Source organism: Danio aesculapii, chromosome 4 (assembly GCF_903798145.1).
Source record: "Danio aesculapii chromosome 4, fDanAes4.1, whole genome shotgun sequence".
NCBI lineage: Eukaryota > Metazoa > Chordata > Actinopteri > Cypriniformes > Danionidae > Danio > Danio aesculapii.
The window spans coordinates 52,914,360-52,936,683 of record NC_079438.1 but is presented as its reverse complement, the minus strand read 5'-3'; the positions used below and the strand labels follow the sequence as shown (position 1 = coordinate 52,936,683).

The following is a 22,324-nucleotide window of genomic DNA, read 5'->3' as shown; positions in this document are numbered from 1 at the left end:
AATCCAAGGAATCATCTTTGAATAATTTTTTTCAGTGTACTGGCTTACTTCGTGCGTATTATTAAGATATTGGCTATTTACTAATACTTATAAAACACATTCTGCATGATATTATTCTACATTCCTAATCCTACACTAAATAAATCGTAGTTGCTTTATTTTTTAAGCTGAATCAAATGAACCTTAAGAGTTAATTGAACTTATATTATGTTAAACTTATGCTAAAACAACTTGCGTAACTTTAGAACATGATTAACTTGGCTTAATACACTACAATGAACTAAAAAACATATGCTGTGATAACTAATTGATTATATAATTTCTTTTACAGTGTAGCTAATACCAAAACCAAAAACTACGACCTTAAAAACTATTAATAAGTATCAAACTAAGCTTTTGAGCTAAAAGTCAGGTTAGGGTTTAATAATAGCAAGCACTGTAGCTTAAAATAAAGTGTGACCAAAATGAAAACCACTGACACCATTTTACAGAAGCATCAAAACACATTCAGCCACCGGTTTGTACTTTTAACGCATTATTCCAATAGTTTCTGGACGCAGGCTTGGATTTGCAAGCTGAGACTGCATATCTCAGAGATGCAATGCCAGACACAATGGAGTCATGCACTCAATGGAGCTAGGGACATCACCGTGAGGGGTAGAGCGAGGGGTTGGGTTAGGTGTGGGCATTAAAAAGCATTGCATGCAGCTCAGATTGCAACTGCACAGAGTCTGCATCCAGACCCCCTCTCTATTTTTCTGGCATGAATGTGCTTCTGAAAAACTTTTGAAATAGATCATGAATAATGCATGTATAATTTTGAACAGCTTTAAGACCTTATATTTATTGTATTGTATTGCATTCTTAAAAACTTGCTTAAATATTAGATAAAAGAATGTTGCCGACTTATACGCACATGGTAACTTCACTGCCCTTGATCATAATATTATAGAATTTATTTATTTTATTTACTTATTTAAGTCATGTAATAACCCCTGTTAATACTCAAGGTTTCCAATGTGTAATTTACCTAGTGCACTATAAATATTTAATGCACGTAGTACTGTATTCAGTAACTCACACCTTTAAACATGACATAACTATCATAAATATGACATAAATATAAACGATAAAATAAATATTGAACATTTTGAGCACTTTTTAGATATTTTCAGTATATATTTCCCTAAAAAAACGAAACAAAAGCAGATTTAATGTGGAATAAGCTATAAATGGCTCATATAAATTCATTACACACCATCTGTATGTACTAGGGAAAAAAAAAATCTGCATTAAACATAAAACCCTTGATGCATCTCAGTCTGTGTGAACATGGATGAATAAATTGGAGTGAGGTTTGCATTGGGAATCAGTCAAATCTGCCGCTGCTGGAGAGACTTTGATGTAGAAAAAAACCCTGTGCTTTCTTTATCCTCAGGGCCGCTTTCTGATGCTCCGCACACTTCACCCTCACGTTTATTCTTTCTAAACATTTGTTTTTCGAGCCATTGCATTTATTATTATCATCCGTGTTGAGAACAGCTGTGCTTTTCAGGATTTTTTGAACGCATGAACCTTCAAAAGAACAGCCTTTATTCACTTACTTATTAAATAGAAACCTTTGATAACATTATAAATGTCTTTACATTATAAAGATTATAAACATTAATATTTTGTATAACTAAATTCACCCGAGATTGCCAAAAATATCAGTAATTTATTTTTCAAGGATTTTTAAAATAAAATGTATAATTAATATTTAAAAAATACAATTACTAATTTACCAATCTTGAAAATAATAATGCTACTAAATATGTTCTGGGATAAATGTTTATTATTATTATTATTATTATTAATAATAAAAAGTACACAAAAATAAACAAAGTCGTTGCATTTATTATTATCTGCATTAATTATTATCATTGATTATCATCAGTATTGAAAACAGCTGTGCTTTTCGGGGTTGTTTGAATGAATAAAATTCAAAAGAGCAGCCTTTATTTGAAATGGAAACCTTTTGTAACATTAGAAACGTCTTTATTTTATAAAGATTACAAAAATTACCATTTTGTACAGCTAAAATTATTCTATATAAAGTAATTATTTTAAATTTTACTTTTACTGCTATTAATAATTAACTAATTAATAATACTAATTTATCCATCTGGAAAACAATAATGCTGCTTAATATTATCTGTGATAAAGGCTTATTTAAATTTTTTTAACAAGTAAAAGCAAAAAGCCATTGCATTTATTGTTATTTATTATCATTCATGCTAAAAACAGTTGACGTGCTTTTCAGGATTTATTGGAACAGATAAAAATTCAAAAGAGCAGCCTTTATTTGAAATAGAAACCTTTGATAACATTATAAACGTCTTTACATTATAAAGATTATAAACATTAATATTTTGTATAGCTAAATTCATCCTAGATTAACAAAAACAGTAGTAATTTCTTTATTTTTTTTCATTCCTTGCCATTTTCCATTATTTATTTATTTTTTTACTTGGCAGTAAATAATTAATACTAATAAAAATTCATAAGAAAAATACAATTACTAATTTACCAATGTTCAAAACAACTACACTGCTTAACATTTTCTGTGATAAATGTTTTCAGTTTTAACACACTTAATTACTGTTAAATTACTAATTTATCAATGTTAAATACAAATATGTTGCATAACATTTTCTGTGATAAATGTTTTTCTGATTTTTTTTATTAATTAAAAGTAAACATTTATTTTACACTGTTTTAAATGTCTTTACTATCCCTTTTGATCCAATTAATCAGGCTAATCTAAAATATGAATTTCTCTCTCTAAACTGAAAATAATCTTCTTTATAACTTCGGTTTGTACAATAGATACATTTGTTTATTATCAAATTTTAAAAACTGCTGAATATATTTTTTGGCGAAAACCCTGATTCATTTAATTTCAGGAGTCTTTGTGTTTGATGTGTGCTGAACAATAGTATTCAATTCGGTTAAATGTCATACTGTAACATCTTGAACTTGAGGCCGTAGCGTCGGCCCTGCAGGTTGTGGCCTGTTAGCGACTTCCAGTATAGTCCGCAGTAAAACAGCCAACACACTCTCCACGATCAGATCCACCTCTTCAGATGAGCTGGAATCCTACATACACACACACACAATTCGGCAGAGGTCAGTGGTGGTTTTCTGACAGGTTGTTAATGGCAGAAAGGGTGAGACAGTCATGAAAGGTTCAGCTGTCGTTTCAGCTTACAGTATACAAATGCAGGAAGACAGACACACACACACGTCGCCTTTATCTTCAAGGTCACGCAAGTAAACGTCTGCATTCTGACCAGAATCAGCATTTTCATATCCCAGTATTTCCACTGCTCTCCTTCAAAGCAGAAGTCAATTCTGATTGGAGATGTGCAGAACCTCTGAATGACATGTCTATCTACAGGAAGCTCTGCATGGGTATTCACATTTAGGTTGTGTGCTGGTGAATTAATTGTGCTGATATAGAAGAATTTTTTTCTATTAAACTACCATAACATGTGTAAACAGACACCAATGGCTTTGCATAAAAACCTGAACACTGCACATTTGTTCCAGTGGTTTAAAGAAGTGGCAGACTTTAGTCTCTTATTAGTTTATCATTATGAACAAAATCCTCCTAATAACCGTCTGTACAATTTGTAAAAATGCAGCAATGTATTAAATCTAGATTAATAAATGCTGTAGAAATGTTTTGAATATTTAATAACACTAATGTAGATAATGCTTAGAAACAAAGACTTCAAAAATGTTGAAGTAATGCTTAGTAAAAATGTCAATATAATTCACATTGAAATAAATCCACAAACATAAAGGTATATAATATTCTGTGATGTTTATTTAGCAAAAATGTCAATATAATTTGCATTAAAATATATATACAAGCACAAATATAAATGTATAATATGTTTTGTTGATTTTTTTGTATTTATTTATTTGTATCAAATGCATAAAACAAACAACACTTGTACTGCCATTCTCATAAACAACATTAATATTAATATTAATAGTCAAGCCAACCTAATTTACTTAAAGGGTTAGTTCACCCGAAAATGAAGATTCTGTCATCATTTACTCATCCTCAACTTTGAACTAGTTTGAGTTTCTTTCATCTGTTGAACACAAAAGAAAATATTCTAATGAAAAGCTGGAAACCTGTAACCATTGACTCTCATAGTATGTGATTCAATGAAAGTCAATAGTTACATGTTTTCAGCTTTTTCCAAAATATCTTCTGTAGTGTTGAACAGAAGTCATAAAACTCATAAAAGTTTATAACCATTTGAGGAGAGTCAATAGTGAGTACATTTTCAATTGGGGGTGAACTAACCCTTTAAGAGTGTAACATTTGGCTTGGTATATTTGGTCCAGACCAGAAAAAACACTGCATCAGAGTTCACTTTAACCTGACCAAACCAAACCAAACCAAAAAATTGTGTTGTTCTCTTACCGTTTCATCTTTCTTGAGGAGAGACAGCATGCAGGTGAGTATATGGGCACACATGACCAGATCTCTCTGCTCCTGCATGTGAGCCTGGAGCAAACGCAAAACCACCGGCAGCAGGACACATCTGGAATCTGACAAAAACACACAAAAATATTCTCACTCTATATATGGCTGCCACCAAATTTATCTTCACTGTAGACTCTGTGATGGACAGAAGACTCATTTCAGCTGAGAAAACACTCTCAATATCCATTTCTGACCACTGTTTAGTCATATCACACATTAAAGCACCCAGACTAATTAAATGATCCGTGATGATGTAAAACAATTTCTCTGAACTGAAAAACCTCTTCTCTGTAACTTCAGTTTGTAGAATGGATGCATTTGTTTATCCTCAATTTTGAAAACTGCTCAATACCATTGCGTAACCCTGTGTTTCTCAACCACGTTCCTGGAGGACCACTAGCTCTCCTTAATCAAACACACCTGATTCAGTTCATCAGCGGAGACTTGAAGGCACCCAAAACATGCAGTGTTGGTGGTCCTCCAGGAACGTGTTTGAGAAACACTGGCGTAAACCATGATTAATTGAATTTTCCGTTTTTATTTTACAAAATGTGATTATTTAACAAAATGGTGGTGTTTGCTGCAGTTTCTGGACACACCAAAAGTTGAACCACTGTCTGATATTTATATATACATTACAATCATGATTTTCAGTTTTAAAGCACAGAGTGAGTGTATATTAGTACCATTTGTTGTTTACTTAAACCATCTTATAAAGCATTTGTATTCAGAAACTGTGACATCAGACTTTATTCTGACATTTTTATATTCAATAAGTATGTTGCTAAGCTGGATTCATACTTTCACCTGGCACCGCATCGCGCACCTCTGCTGACTGCGCATGCACCTTGCAAACGCACGAGGCTTTTATACTTGCTGTGTTCGCCGTTGTGATATTCTTTATTACGACTGGGGGCGGTACGTAAAATCAGACGGATATACAGATAAGTAGAAAGTTTCTGAAACTACGTCATATCATTAATATCATTTAAGATTTTTAAACTAATTATTTTTAATATTTTTGTAAATTATTTTTAATGATTATAAGGATTTTTATAACCATTCAAGATTTTTTTTAAATCAAACTGTGATGTATTACTTGCTTTTGTTCTATATCACGGACAGTTTTACCTATTAAAGTTTGTTTGTAATATTATTGAGAGGAGATCATGGGTTGCTCAACAAATATATATTTTATTATGGCAAGAATAAAAGCCAAGAAAAAAAAAAAAAAGTACACTTACTAGATGTTTTTTTCATTTTATTTTGCCCGCTCCACAAATTCACACATCACTGTCTGGCTAGTTTCTGTCCTCTTCTTATGCTATAAAGGCAATAATAGTCCAACATTCCTGACCATTATAAAGCCTAGAAAAACAGGCCATCAGTATATTGTAAACTGATAGGTTCAGATATTCTTTTCAAGTTATCAAATAAATCATTTTGTTACTTCGTTTTAGTTTTGTAATTATTAAACTGTTTTAAACTCAAAATTGTAATATATACGTGATGTTTTATAAACAAATTTCGGGAGGAGCACGCGCAGAAGTTTCAGTATCAAATACGTCATTTGACAATTATTCTATTATCCAATCAGTTCTTGACCAGACCCCTATATACACCAAAGCTGTCTTACCTGCAGCATCTTACGACTTTAGCATCCCTCCACCACCCCGTCACCTCACCTATTAAGCATTTCAATCCCCATTGCTAGCATTACTTCATGAATCCCTAATCTTTTTTTAATGTTACTAGCATGCATCAACACTCTGTTAACTTTATAAACACACTCCTAACACTTAGATTACGTCATAACATAATTTGCAACATGTTGCTAGAATAAATCACCATGCTACTAGCTGAATTATATGTTTAGTGTGGTTGCCAACATCTATTAGTATGTTTGTTAAAATGTCATTAACACATAACTAGCATTAATCAACACTATGTTAACATCGTGCTAAATGCTTAGCTAACACATTTGTTTGCTAGTATGTTTCTGCCATGTTAAAGTACAGTATAATGCAACGCTACTTTAAATTAGCATGCTGCTTGTTGCTACATATGCTAGCAAAGTTAATGCATTGCTAGCATTACTTCATAAATACCTTAACTTTTTTTAACATGTTACAAGCCTGCATCAACTCTGTGTTAGCATTATGAATACACTGTTAGCACTTACACCACAACATAACACTTTCTACAGGTTGCATATTAGCGAGCATTAATCAGCATAACTGAATTATATGTTTAGTGTGGTTGGCAACATAGTAGGCTATGTTGTTAACATGTCTGTAACATGTAACTAGCATTAATTAACACTAAGATGACATTAACATCTTGCTAAACACCTAGCTAACACATTTCTATGTTTGCTAGTATGTTTTTACCATGTTTAAGTACAGTATAATGCAATGTTACCATAGATTGACATGCTGCCTGTAACTTTTCACTTGCTTTATGATGCTAAATTTTACTAGCATGGGCTGAATCAACAGAACATTTTGTCTTGTTAGCGGGACAACTTGATTGTTATGTTCAGTTAACGTAATCAATTTGTGTCGGGACAACATGAAGTAACGGTGTGGAACCCAGCTTTTTTTTTTACAGTGTATTTGTTGTTTGCATTTGCCATCTGATCGACCAAGAAACAGAAACAGTAGATAAACGTGGCTGTATGTTGATCTTTGTGTCTTTTACGAGTGTGCGTGTGCTTACCAGGGTTGGTATAAAGTTGACTGTCCACAGTTTTGGCAATGCAGTGCAGTTTGACTGCCTCTAGGGGGCAGTCTGGCTGACTGGTGGTTGGGAGGCTGCCCAGAGTCTCTCGGACAAACGTGGCCACTTCTCTGACCGTGAAAAGCTTCAGTAACTCGTTGTACACGGTGGGGAATGACTGCAGAAACACGGCCTGTGTGGGCGCAGACAAAGAGTCGCGGTTATAAATAGTTTAAAGTGCACCAAAACACAAGAGCAACTTTGAATACCGCATCACAATTCTACAGGAAAAGTACCCAATAAAAACTTGCCTAATAATAATAATAATAATAACAAAGAGTAACTATAATATGGGGGCACAGCGGCTCAGTGGTTAGCACTGTCAACTCCCAGCAAGAAGGTCAGTGATTTGACCGGCTGGACCAGTTGGCATTTCGGTGTGGAGTTTGCATGTTCTCCCTGTGTTGCCTACTAATGCCCCGGTCCAATGACATGGCCTACAGGTGAATTGAAAAAACTAAATTGGCCATAGTGTATGTGTGTGAATGAGCGTGTATGGGTGTTTTCCATTACTGGGTTGTAGCTGGAAGGGCATCCGCTGTGTAAAATACTGTATATGCTGGATATATTGGCGCTGTATTGACATTCCGCTGTGGCAACCGCTGATTAATAAAGGGACTCAGCCCAAGGAAAATGAATGAATGAACTATAATATGCAAATAAAATGCACAGAATGTTAAAAAAATTGGATCAGTAAAAATAAAATTAAGTAATATATATTATTTTGAATTTCTAATCGAATATATGTTTTCAGTTTCACTGTCACCATTTCAGTGAGAAAAACAAAGGTAAGGCTTAAAAATAATGGTCTATTGGTTAATGTTAGCTAATGTATTCATTAACATGAACAAACAATTAGTAATGCATTTATTATGGTATTTATTTATCGTTGTTAATGTCGGTTAAAGTTATTAAATAGTTTTAGTTCTTGTTTAACTCACTTTGCTCTACTGTTAACAAGCACAGCTTTTAATTTTAATAATGCATTAGTTATTGTTGAACTATGATTAATAAATGTTGAACAAGATCATTAATAGGTAATGCTAATAAATACAATAACTAATGAACCATTATTCAAAAGTGTTACCAAAATAAATTATGATTTATTACATTAAAAATTAAGTGTCATCAATACTACAAAAAAAAAAACGACAATAAAAAATGTAACGTATTTCAAGAAAGTTGTTTTTTGATTAACATTGTTCATTCATTTTCCTTCGGCTTAGTCCCTTATTTATCAGGAGTCGCCACAGCGGAATGAACCGCCAACTATTCCGGCTTATGTTTTACACAGCGGATAACTCAGAACTGGAAAACACCCATACACTCTCACATTCACACACATACACCACGGCCAATTTACCTATAGCGCAAGTCTTTGGACTATGAGGGAAACTGGAGCACCTGGAGGAAACCCACGCCAACACTGGGAGAACATGCAAACTCCACACAGAAATGCTAACTGGCCCAGCAGGGACTCGAACCAGCAACTGTCTTGCTGTGAGGCGACAGTTCTAACCACTGAGCCACCGTGCCACCTGATTTACAATGTATCATTGGGCAGTTTGATTGACATAAATGTTGCTAATATAGAAATAACACCTTAATGCTATTCTGCCATCTGATGAAGCCATCCTTAACCACTAACCCACTGACTAAATGAATCTCAGATACTGGAAGAACATGGATAGAAGAGGGAAAAGGGTCAAACCCCAACACATAATCCTGCTGTGAGGACCAGCGCTGAGTTTATAGAGGGGTGGGAGAGAAGCAGAGGATTATGGGGGATTAGCATGGCTGCCTTTGTTCTGCTCTCCATGAAGATTAAAATGTCCAAACCACATTCAGTCCAACACATGGGTAATGAATTTTGTGAGATGAACATACACTCATGCTTATAAATATATAAAGACTTATCGCTAAGCTTTGCTATTAACACATATCTAGCATAAATTGTTAAAAGCTGCTATCTTGTTTAAAACAATGCTAACATGCAAACACATTGCTAGCATGCTAATTTATTTTATTATTATTTTTTTTACATGCAGCCACTAATATTTTTATCATGCATAATGTGAGATAAACATATACTCATGTTATAAATATAGAAATAAAAGACTAGGCTAAGCCTTGATGCTAACACATTTAGGCCCAGTTTCACAAACAGGGCTTAGATTAAGCCAGGACCAAGCCTTAGTTAAATTAGGCTATTTAAGCCACATTTATAAAAATGTGCTTAGAAAAAATAAGTTACTAGTGTGCTCCCAGAGACCAAAATAATGATACTGACGTATTTTAAGACATCTCACCGCAAGTTATTTTGAGTTGAGACAGCTCAAACATGCAATTTAATCTTGACTAGCCTTAAACATTGTTTGTGAAACCAGGGGTTATAGCGTAAAGTGTTGTCACTAAGCTAGTCCTAAATAGATGAATGCTAAAGCAATTATAACATGTTTGAACCCATTCCCAGCAATGTAACATCCTGGTACCGCGTTTAAAACAATGCTAACATGAATCAACATATTGCTAACATAGCATGAGTAAGCATGATGCTAACATATTTGATGTACATTGCTAAACTCAAGTAGCATTTTTTTAAACATGCAGCCTTTAATATTAATACCATGTTAGATACACATACTTTCATGTTATACGTACATAAATAAAGACTAGTCGCTAAGCTAGTCTTAGATAGACAGTTTGTAGCATGAATTGCAACATGAAGCTAACATGAATCAACATATTTTTAGCATAACACGAGTTAACAATGCTAATATATTGATCATGTTTCTAGCACAATAAAGCTACAATGTTTGCATTAATTAACACCTTACTAGCCTTTTCACACCAGGCTAACTACAACTAGCATGATTTAACATGTTGCTACCATCTTTAACACCATGCTAGCATAAGTTATCTTAATAGCATACATAGCACAATGTTTTACAATGCTGCTAACACAATTTAATACATTTCTAGCATGGATTTACCATGTCACTAACATGTTTTGAAACATTAACATCTCAACACATTGTTAGCATGTTTCTACTGTTTTACCATGCTGTTGGTATGATTTTAAACTGTATTAACATACCCGAGTATAGGCTTTCCTAGTACCAGACAAATAGATAACAAATACTTTACATTTCTGTCAAATAATCAATTTGAGAAAATAATTGTTGGCTATTTTTCATCATAACCAGCGAGACAGTTATTGCGGACAAGTGGACCAGACTTTACGCTAGTAGTGAAAGTGGAATATTATCCCACGGGTTTCTTGTAATCATGTAGCGCCTTCATTATCTCACTTCTTTCCCCATCTTAGTTCATTCTTTTCATGCTTATCCTTTGTATTCACTTACAATGTTTCCTTCACTCATTAAAACCCAAAGCATTTCTTTCTCTGGCCGTTTTCTTCTGCCTCTTTTAAAGGGGGCGCATGAGCACCTCAGAGGCTCTTTGAGGAACATCAAAATAGACTGATGGCAAAATCCGAACAAAAGCCAGAGCGGCGGAAGAATAGAGGACGATCCGTATTCAGCTCAGGCGGGGAGGAAATGTTGGTGTGGAGGCTTCAAATGCTGAGCGTGAGTTTAGGAAGTGCATTCACAACAGCGTTTGTATGACATTCTCCTCATGAAATATGAATGATCCCACATCTCAAGGGCAACACGTCTGGAGAAATTAAATTAAGGGCATTACTATGACAAAAAAAAAAGGTTTCGCCTGTGCCATCGAGAGATTTCTGATGGCATCCCATGGTTTTGGAGGACGTTTCAAGCTAAAAACTACAGTGAACAATAAATCATAACAGCAATTTACAAGTAACAAGCAACGGCAATTTACATAATATGTTGGGATTTAGGGCCAATTTTATTCATTGTAAATAAAAATAATGCATGTCTTTAAATAAATACAATAAATAAACATTTTTTATTCCATTAAAATAACACTTATTTTATGAAATCATTATTGTAATGTAATGCATGTATTTATATAGCGCATTTATTTTGCATGGCCATACACCCAAACCAGCAACCTTCTTGCTGTAAGACGACAGTGCTAACCGCTGAGCCACCGTGCCACCCCATAATTGGTCTTTTTCCATCTTTAATGTAATGCATTATAAGAATGCATCTCTCTCTTTCTCTCTCACCTGTGTGTGTGTGATGGGTCTCATGCTCTTGTTCTCCTGCGAAAGGAAGAAGCGGATGGACATGAAGAGCTCATGCATGCAGCAGCGAAACTCCTCCTCGTTCTGTCCGCCTGTGGCCAACGCAAACAGCCTCCGGGACTGGATAATATACTTAAAAATATACTCCGTCGCCTAAAAAGAAAAACAAAAGAAGATCTGAGCACAGAAAGCAACATAAAAATGCAATAACATATACAGTTGAAGTTGAAATTACAGTTGAAATTATTAGCCCCCTGTATATTTCCCCCAATTTCTGTTTAACACATTTCTAAACAAAATTGTTTTAATAACTATTTAATAACTAATTATAATAATTGATTTATTATATCTTTGCCATGATGACAGTAAATAATATTTTCCTCGATTTTTTCTAGATACTAGTATTCAGCTGTAGGATGTGTGAAATAATGTGACGTGAAAGTCATAATGCTTTCTTCACATATTGAATATTCAGTTCATTATGAACTCAAATTGCAATTGTGGCAAAAGCTGTAAGAGACGGATGAGCTTTGATGACTGTAGAGGTCATTATGCAGAGAAGGATGGGTAAAATTAATGATAGAAGCTCACCTTTAGCACCTGCTGGATGTGTTCCTGACGATCCGCTTCAATAATGCGGTCCACGTACCACTTCAACACCTTGATCAGATCCCTGCCAGACACACAACAATATCAAGGTTGGCATCATAGCAAAAAAAATACCAACTTAATTAAATTAAATTAAATTAAATTAAATTAAATTAAATTAAATTAAATTAAATTAAATTAAATTAAATTAAATTAAATTAAATTAAATTAAATTAAATTAAATTAAATTAAATTAAATTAAATTAGTTACAATAAAATAAATTACAATTTAAAATAAATTTAATTAAAAAATGTATTATATTTAATTTAATTAAAAATATATATATATATAAAATAAAAAAAAACACCACCACCTCTACAAGTATGGCACTGAAAAAATTATTCAAAGATGTTTCCTTGGATTTACTTAATTTTTTTACGTTAAGTGGTTGTAAACAATTTATTTGGGCCGAATTTAAACAAGCAAATTAAGTTGAACATTGCTCAATTTAATTTGTTTGTTTAAATTCAACACAAATAAATTGTTTGCAACAGTTTTGCATGCAACACTTTTTTCAGTGTATAAAACAAACAACAATATCTTTGTCGGAATCATAGCGCAAAAATACCAACATTGAGAGAAATAAATTTAAATTAATGCAATTAAAATTTAATTTCTAAAGTAAATAAAAAAAACTCTACAAATTAAACAAATCCTAATACTGATAATATATTTAATATATTAGATTGTATACCTAATATATATTTAATACAGTACAATACATTTTAACAGATAATAAACACATACCTTTTTAATAAGAATGAACACATTTATTTTATTCAGTTATTTTTATATGAGAAAGATGAATGAGGAGCAAATGTGTAAACACCAAATCTTAAATACATGTAAAGTGTATTATTTGTTTTACTTGTAGAGTTTTACTTGTGAAGTTCTGCAAATAAATTGTGGATTTTTACAAATAAATCTATGGATAATTTTGAAGTGTCTGTGTGCAAAAATGACTGAAAGCAGAAGCAGGATGAAATGATCAAATGTTGAAATCAGGAACCATTTTTGTCTTTTTACATCACAATCTAGAGCACATCTTCATTCAGAACTTTTTTTTAGCTATTTTAAGTAACTCCATGAAGCAGCAAGAAAATAAAAGAGACTTTTTAATCACGACACATTGCAAAAGCTCATATATTGCAACAGATAAAATGAAGTATTGCGATATGTTCAGACGGTGGAATCCCTGTTGAGTTCTACAAGGACTTCTTAGCACTGCATTGAGCAGTTGAAAGAAAACAAAACTCGCTGCATCGAAGCCAGAGAAAAGTTTCTGTGCAGCTTTTTCTGCATGAATGAGGATTACGCTCTCTAAAAGCCTAAAAATCTCAACAAAAGGAGAACTGAAAGAACAGAACGGAAGAGGCTATAAAAGAAAGAGCATGCTGCAATGTATTTGCACCAGTGAGCAAGAATAACTAGTACCTAAAAGATGCATTTAAAGACCCCATGAAGTTGCATTTTTGTCATTTCACTTCATGTCTGTCAACGTTTTGCTGATACACTGTATTTTCATTTTGTGATCTTTTGACTGTGTATTTTATTCTGTCCAGTTTTGAAGTTAACTGGTTGTGTAATATGCACATTTGAGCACTGTGTGGGCTGTAATGTGGGCTGAACTCTGACACCGATGAATGAACCTGCAATGAAATCAAGTGTTATTTGAGTGAAGAATCTGTGTTGTACTGGTTTTAGAGAGAGAATATTTTTGGATAATTGAGACCCTTTAAATGCCTAAAATATTAATTATTACAAACAAACAACAAAATATCAAACTAAGTGCCATTCGTAAAAAAAATAAAAATAAATTACATACAAACTAAACAAAAAAGCATACTGCGATAACTGTGTAAAACGATATTCAAAAAAAAAATGCTTGACAACATCTGCAAATATTGACTATATATATATATATATATATATATATATATATATATATATATATATATATATATATATATATATATATATATATATATATATATACTGATTATATGTATTAATAAAATAAAAATAAAGAAAATAAAATATTACAACTAAAAAATAATATAAAAAAACGTAAATGACAAAATAAAATATACGAAATATAATATAGAAAAATATAAAATAGACTAAATACTAAATAAAATAAATCAAAATAATAAAATAAAAAATATATAAAATTAATAAAATCTGAATTTCAAAATATAGAATATAAAATATATTAAATAAAAACAAAATAAAATAAAAATATAAAAGTACAAAATATAATAAAGAAAATATAAAAAAAATATTTAAAAAAATATAAAATAATATAAAATAAAGTAAATAAAAACTAAATTAAATTATATTAATTAAAAATATTAAATATAAAATATAAAAAAATAAATAAATATAAAACATTTAATAAATTATAAAATAATATAAAATAAAGTATAAAAATACAAAATAAGATAAAATAAAATATGAAATAATATAAAGTAAATAAAAAACTATAAAAATTATATATATATATATATATATATATATATATATATATATATATATATATATATATATATATATATATATATATATATATATATATATATATATATATATATATATATATATATATAAAAATACAGAAAAAGAAATAATTAAAATAAAATAAAACTTATAGGCATACTTTTTCTTCTATAAGTTATATAGAGATTTTGGGAAGTGCACTTTTATTTGCTTTTTACAAAGTGAGTGACAGCTTAACGCTTCTGATTTCAGGATAATTTTTAGCATACCTGTATGACAGGGCTCCAGCAAAGTGGCTTTCGATGTAGGTGTCCATGACTGGTTTAAAATGCTGAAACTTGCTATCCTGAAGCAAGTTTATAATGTGCACCTGATAGACAAAAATGCATAAAGACAATAAGCAAATGCGTCATCGCTTTTCATTGAGTGAAAAATCACAGATCTGTACGTACCAGACAATCAAACACCTTGAGTGCATATCTCTGCGAGCTCTCATCTAAGATGCCGAAAAGAGTATCCAGTGTATCCTGCAAAAACTGATATAACGGTTGATTTTATCAGTAAAGTGTACGCAGTTCAGGCTCTAACGACTGACATGCTCATTAACCAACAGAAAGCTGACCTTCACTATTTCAGAGCCATCGATCTCTTTGAGTTTGGACAGACTGTCACTGATTCTCTCTGGATGCGCTCTCCATTTCAGTAGATCCAGCATGTCACCTGAAAAAAACAAAACAGCCAATCAGCAATCAGTGCAGATGTTCTGTTGAGAATGAATTGTGCAAAATGCTGAGTGAAATTCCATGAAAACTGCCCCAATGTGTCCATTCTGCTTCATATCTGCTATTATACACAGGAGATTTCCAGCATGGGAATAATAAAGGTCTGTTCATTTTATTTTTCCATTTCCATCAGAACTGGTTAAAATCAATTGCTATTGTTGAGTTTGCACAGATATGGAGATGTTTCGATGATTATAATGGAGCGTGTGTGTGAGCGTGTGTGTGTGTGAGCGTGTTTGAATGTTTGTTTTTAATCAGTGGATTACTCTGTTCTAAATAACAGAATTGAATCAATATTCTATGCAGAGACACACAAGACGTGCGCACAAACACATTATACACAGACACACACACACACACAAGATACATGCATGCACACATGCGCACACACAAGGCAGGAATGCACAAACACACACACACAAGATATGTACACACGCACACAACCCACCACAAGCGCACTCACAAACCACACACATGACAACACACACACACGTCACGTACATACACACACACAAGATACACGCACAAATGCACAAGACACGCGGACACACACCACACATGTGCACACCACATGCACACAAGACACACACAGCACCTGCATACACACACACCACATGTGCGCATACAACACGACATGGGCACACATATGATGCACACACACAAGACACTTGCACATGCACGCACACACCACACGCACACACCACATGTGCACATACAACACGGCATGGGAACACATATGATGCACACACTCACACAAGACACACACAAACACGACACACACATAAACCACATGCAGGCATACACAAACACCACATGCACACAGGACACATGCACAAAACACACGCACACATGTTCACACCACTCGCACCACACGTGCGCACACGACATGAGCACACATATGATGCACACAAGACATACACACATACGTGCACATGCACTCACTCACACAAGACACACACAAAACACGAATACATAAATCACATGCATGCACGCGCACACACACCACATATTTACACACACACAACTCACATGCAACAACACACACGCAACATACACAAGTTACCATTCTGGGTGAGTTTGGTAGAACAGAGGAATGATGTGATCCACAGGGATTCTTTAGTGCCTTTGACAGTTTGGTTGTTGCCAGGCAGGTTTGATTTGGAGAAGGGCAGTTTGAGGTAGCGAGAGCAGTCTTGCAGGTTAGCGTTCTCCTCACACTGGAAAACATGTGCGTAAAAAAAAAAAGTGTCAAGTTTTTAGACTTTTTTTTTTCATCTGTAACAAATAATTAGTCACAATTCTAAGAAAAAGTTATTGCAAAACTAAACGGAATAAATTAATTGAGTAAAACAACCCCTGCCAAATAAAAAAATCCAATATATACATTAATTCTTAAGTGCATTGCTTACAAATCAATATTTAAATAACCAAGAACACTGAATGAATGGGTTATTTTATCATGTGTTGATTAAAGAGTATAAATGAATTTATTTGGTAACACTTTATAATAACTACACACTTTTAATCATCTATTAAGCATTAGCAAATAGTCAATTCATCATCTGCATCTTCATTAACTCTACATCAGGGGTGTCCAAACTCGGTCCTGGAGGGCCAGTGTCCTGGAGAGTTTATCTCTAACTAGCTTCAACACACCTGCCAGGAAGTTTCTAGCATACCTAGTAAGAGCTTGATTAGCTGGTTCAGGTGTGTTTGATTTGGGTTGGAGCTAAACTCTCCTGGACACCGGCCCTCCAGGACCAAGTTTGGATATCCCTGCTCTACATTAATAAGCGTTAGTAAGCAGTTTATAACTGCAGCTACAAATGCTGTATTCTTGACTTATAACCACATTCATAACATGCTCAATAATCGTACTTTCATAATTTGTGACTGGTTTATTTTTCATTACTAAATTAAGTATTGCATTATTTACATTGCAGTATTTATGAGTAGTTGGAGGTTTTTAAGATTATTCAGAATGAGTTAGTAAACGATTAATAAACTATTGAAATTAACGTGTATATATTTCATATTATTCAGGCGTATACTAATAGTTCATTTGTGTGTTAATAAATGCTTTATTAACTCAACTTCATGCAGTTTTGTGACTTAATCTAAAGTGAGGACTATTTCTGCTTTATAAATCCCTTATAAATGACAATTAAAGGCTCAGAATCAAATGAACAATGAATCTGCAATCTTATCTAAAAAGTTAAATTACTGTAAAGTTTAAACATGGCTTAATAACAGGTGTCAAAATAGGAGATAAAACTGGATAGAACAACAACAATATAATAATTTAACAATATAATAGGATGCAATGTTTAAACTGTTCAGTAATTTTATTTTAGATAAGGTTGCAAAGATTTAGTTTTTCTTTGATAGTTTCATTTGTGTATCATCAAATGAATAGGATTGAATAATGTCGTTTAGGTTCTTTTTTCCTGTTTAGAATTTAACTGAGCCTTTAATTGTCATTTATAAGGGATTTATACAGCATAAATAGTCCTCACTTTAGATTAGGTCACAAAACTGGAGCATTTATTAACATACAAATTAAGCATTAGTATAAACACATTTTTAATCTAATTAGTTATTTAAGCATAGTTGGTTGTTTTTTTAAGATCATTCAGAATGATCTTAAAAAAAAAAACCAACTATGCTTAAATAACTGGTTTGTAAACAATGCAATAATTTAGTAATGAAAAATCAATCAGTCACAAAGCATGAAAGTACAATTATTAAGCATATTATGAATGTGGTCAAGAATACAGCATTTGTAGCTGCAGAAACTGCTTACTAACGTTTAATAATGTAGAGTTAATGCTTAACAGATAATGAATTCACTATTTGCTAATGCTCAATAAATGATTCATAGTGTGTAGTTATTATAAAGTGTTACCATTTTTTTGTATTTAATATAATCATATATATTTATTCCAAAAAATGTAAGTTTAACAAATGACTTTCAAAAAGATTTTCCGAAGGCACCAATATGTTATTTAATATGTTATTTAGTTAGTGTAACACTTTATATAGTATAAATATATATATATATATATATATATATATATATATATATATATATATATATATATATATATATATATATATATAACATGCATATTCATATTTAGAATAAGAATCTTTGAATATATTAAAAAACTATTTACATCAGAGGAGCCCCAATATAACGAATTGCCTTAATAATTTATATTTTGCCACTGACTTTCTAGTGGTCTGAAAGACAGCTTGTCAACCAAGAAGCTTTCAGTATATTCTATATATTAATTTAACTACTGACTGACAAATAAACATTATTACACAGTATAAAAAATTTGCCCGTCTACATACAACCTTTCTAATCACCTCAACTCACATCAAACAGGCTAAAAATTAAATCAAACTTTATGTAACTAAAATTAATTTAACTGAAACCTGACCAACTTAATCAAATAAGTTAAAGTAACAAAAATGTCATGACTTTCATTTATTTATTCATTCAATTTCTTTCCGGCTTAGTGCCTTTATTAATCTGGGGTCGCCACAGCAGAATGAAACGCCAACTTATCCAGCATATGTTTTACGAAGCGGCTGCCCTTCCAGCTGCAACCCATCACTGGAAAACACCCATACACACTCGATCACACACATACACTACGACCAACTCAGCTTACCCAATTCACCTACAGCACGCCTTTGGACTGTGGGGGAAATTGGAGCACCAGGAGGAAACGCACGCGAACATGGGGAGAACATGCAAACTCCACACAGAAATGTGAACTGACCCAGCCGAGGCTGGAACCAGCTGGCTGTGAGGCTACCCACTGCGCCACCGCATCGCCCGACATTCATTTCGTGTATTTTAATTCTAAGTGGTCTGTAATTTAGTATTATATCAGTGTCTATTATTGTAATATTCGTATTATGGAGATTTCAAGTTCTGTATGTAAAATCGCATTTAGAAATACTCCAAAATGCAATATTTAGCATCGTTTCATTTTATATATGAACACATTTACATTCCTCAAAGTGCAACAGTTGGGTGTGCAATAGTATACCCAAAAGCTATAATTCAGTAAAGCACTTTTTTTTTGGCTTTCCTGAGAAGGCAAAATGGGATTGTAATAGAGGTAAGGGAAATAAGCAGAGATTAGTGTTATTTCTGCTTGAACTCATCCTTTAATTAGCATCATGCAATCTCTCTGCATTTAGTCAGCACTTCTTTTGCCTGCAGCACAAATGCAAACAGCTGACTTCTGTTTTTTATATCGTTTATCTTACTCAAAAACTGCTCCCTGTCAGAGGTCAGCAGAAGTGTGCGTGTAAATGCACAATGACCGTATGCTGTACATGACCAGTGACACGGCGCAGCGCAACATTACTGGATGCAGTGACGTGTGTGTAAATGCACAAGCAAACCGCCCTATTTCAGCATCTGTAAATAGGCCATGAGAAGCACTTAGCATCATACTGGCATGTACTGTACTGTATATAGGCTAAGCTTTTGTGATGCTATGATTTTACACGTACTAATAAAAGTCATTTTAGGAGTCTTAAATGCATCTATTGTGTTATTTCAGACGTTAAAACAAATTTTGCAATAAGTTTACGCCCATTTAAGGTCTAAACTTTACTAATAATATACATTGAAACCAATGCTGTCATTTTTGGAACACAAGGATACTGAAGTCTGTGTTTCTTTGTTGCATTTGTAATTTATTTTAAATAAATAGAATATTAAAATAACAAAACGCGCCTTTAATCAATTATAAAAAGCCCTTTTCCTCATTTTCACACTTTAACCATGCCTTTTATGAGCTTCTTTTACTTCTAAGGTTCATTTTACTGCTCTGCCATATCTTCTTCCTTGTATAATTTGTGAGTGCACATTAGACATTTGTAATAATGATGTAGTGAACCACTCTTTATGCATAAATCATGTCACATACAGTTTTTTAGGGGGGGAGGGGGTCAAACAAACCAAAAAAAACAGTGAGCATCTGTATGATATTTCACATGCACGCACGCACGCACACAGTTAGTTTCAGTTTTGCTTTAAAATTCATTTCGTTTTATAATTATGTAGCCATTAGCTGTAGTTTAAATCCTCTCTCACTCTCTATTCTCTATCCTTGTCAGGTAACACTGAAAATATGTGCACTGTTTTACTTTATGTATTGCAAGCTACCAAAACTACCACTTTCCATTGATGTCTGAACAGAACAGAACAGAACAGAAAACCCAATTTCTTAACATTTTCAGATGTCAACTTGAACCAAACATAAATAAATAAATAAATAAATAAATAAAATATAAAAAATACAAAAATACTAAATAAAATTAAATAAAAAATACTATTAAATATAGAATTAAATTAATTATAAAATAATGTATTAAATAAACTATAAAATAAACTATAAAAAAAATCCAAGAATAAAAAAAATAAAAAAACATAAAATATTAAATTTAACCAAAACTTAAAAAATGTAAAATAATAAAAAATAAATGTAAAATAAAATAAAAACGAAATTGAATTAAATACCATAAATAAAACCAACAACTTCGTTACACATTTATGTAGGTTTACGCAAAACAAATGACCAAATAGCACTAAACTTTTTTAAAGTGATGTTTCAGTGCTATTTTGATAAATAAATGCATTTCTAAGCTTAATCATAGTTGTGATGCACGTCTTTAAATCCTTCAGCATAGGCGTCTTTAATGAACCCATGTTTGTACCAACTACAAATGGAGTATGAAGGCTGACAGCACAACACGACACCAATAACAGCAGCTCTCCGCTTGCGTGTTTGTGACCTCTTTTAAGCCAGTTAAATCCACAAACACTTCCACAGTCTGCAATTACCCGAGCTGTGCTCTTAAATTGGGTGTGCCTCGGGGACGTGTACTCCCGACACGCTTATTTAACTTCTACACTTTTTAATAAGAGGCCATGTTTTGCATTCAGGGCACTTCACAAGGCCCAAAAGGAGTATGTAGAACGAAATGCGCGTCACATACTCACATTACATGTTGGGTGTAACTAGTTACTGTAATTAGATTACTTTTCCACTGAAAAGGTGTAGAGGATTACTTTTCACTTTTAGGACATTTAGTTACAGTTACTTATAAAGTACTTTGCTTAAATATTGGACATACATTCAACAGTTCTGTATAAAAAGTAATATACTGTATTGTTTGCTTGATAATTATATTTTTCAACTAAAGAACATTCATATCATTAATCAAGACAACTGCATTTGATTAAGGAAAAAAAAATGAAATTATTGGTGATATATCGTGCTGGTAGACTCGTATTTACAGTTTTTCTTAGTTGTTTACACACAATTACTTGTACTTCAGACACAATGACTACAACATGTGACTAATGCACTAACCCCCTGAACCAATTCTGCTAAACTACAAGCACAGTTCCTGCTTTACACTCAAATTGCAGGTTTAAAACACACTTTTTTCAAAACACTACACATAATTCTCTGCATTTGGCACAATTTTCATGCAGAAAATCTCTTGTTTTCACAAGAAACCCACTGCCATTAAAAATTGTAAAGTGAGTTGCCCTACTTTGCATACTAACTCATAACATAGGTAAACACTGGTCACACATAATAGCAATTTAGAAATCAGAGCTGATCTGGTTCATAACTGGTTCACTGCCTATCCACGTTTTTTTTAATTGTTTATCTCCCTCCATATTCTCCATTCCTCAAACTTATTGAGGAATTTTTTTTTTCTGCCTGGGGATGCAAAGTGTATGACCGAAATCCACACACACAGGTATACCCCTTCTCCAAGCTATAGCAGTTGATGCTTTTCATGGCTGGATTCGCCATGCAAGAAGACATTTCCCCCTGTGCTTGGCCAGACCA

General features: G+C 32.8%; 1 protein-coding gene across 4 annotated transcripts in view; it reads right to left on the bottom strand.

The window, feature by feature from the left end:
* Positions 1-22,324, bottom strand: part of dock4b (dedicator of cytokinesis 4b) — a 173,987-nt gene that overhangs the window by 59,806 nt on the left and 91,857 nt on the right. For all 4 annotated transcript variants that reach the window (XM_056456057.1, XM_056456060.1, XM_056456058.1 and 1 more), the window contains exons 17-25: positions 16,492-16,645; positions 15,269-15,366; positions 15,099-15,182; positions 14,916-15,016; positions 12,093-12,174; positions 11,484-11,654; positions 7,265-7,457; positions 4,484-4,611; positions 3,004-3,138 (exon numbers count right to left, since the gene is read on the bottom strand). In XM_056456057.1, coding sequence (XP_056312032.1) covers positions 3,004-3,138; positions 4,484-4,611; positions 7,265-7,457; positions 11,484-11,654; positions 12,093-12,174; positions 14,916-15,016; positions 15,099-15,182; positions 15,269-15,366; positions 16,492-16,645 — 1,146 coding nt within the window. The remainder of the gene's footprint in view (positions 1-3,003; positions 3,139-4,483; positions 4,612-7,264; positions 7,458-11,483; positions 11,655-12,092; positions 12,175-14,915; positions 15,017-15,098; positions 15,183-15,268; positions 15,367-16,491; positions 16,646-22,324) is intronic.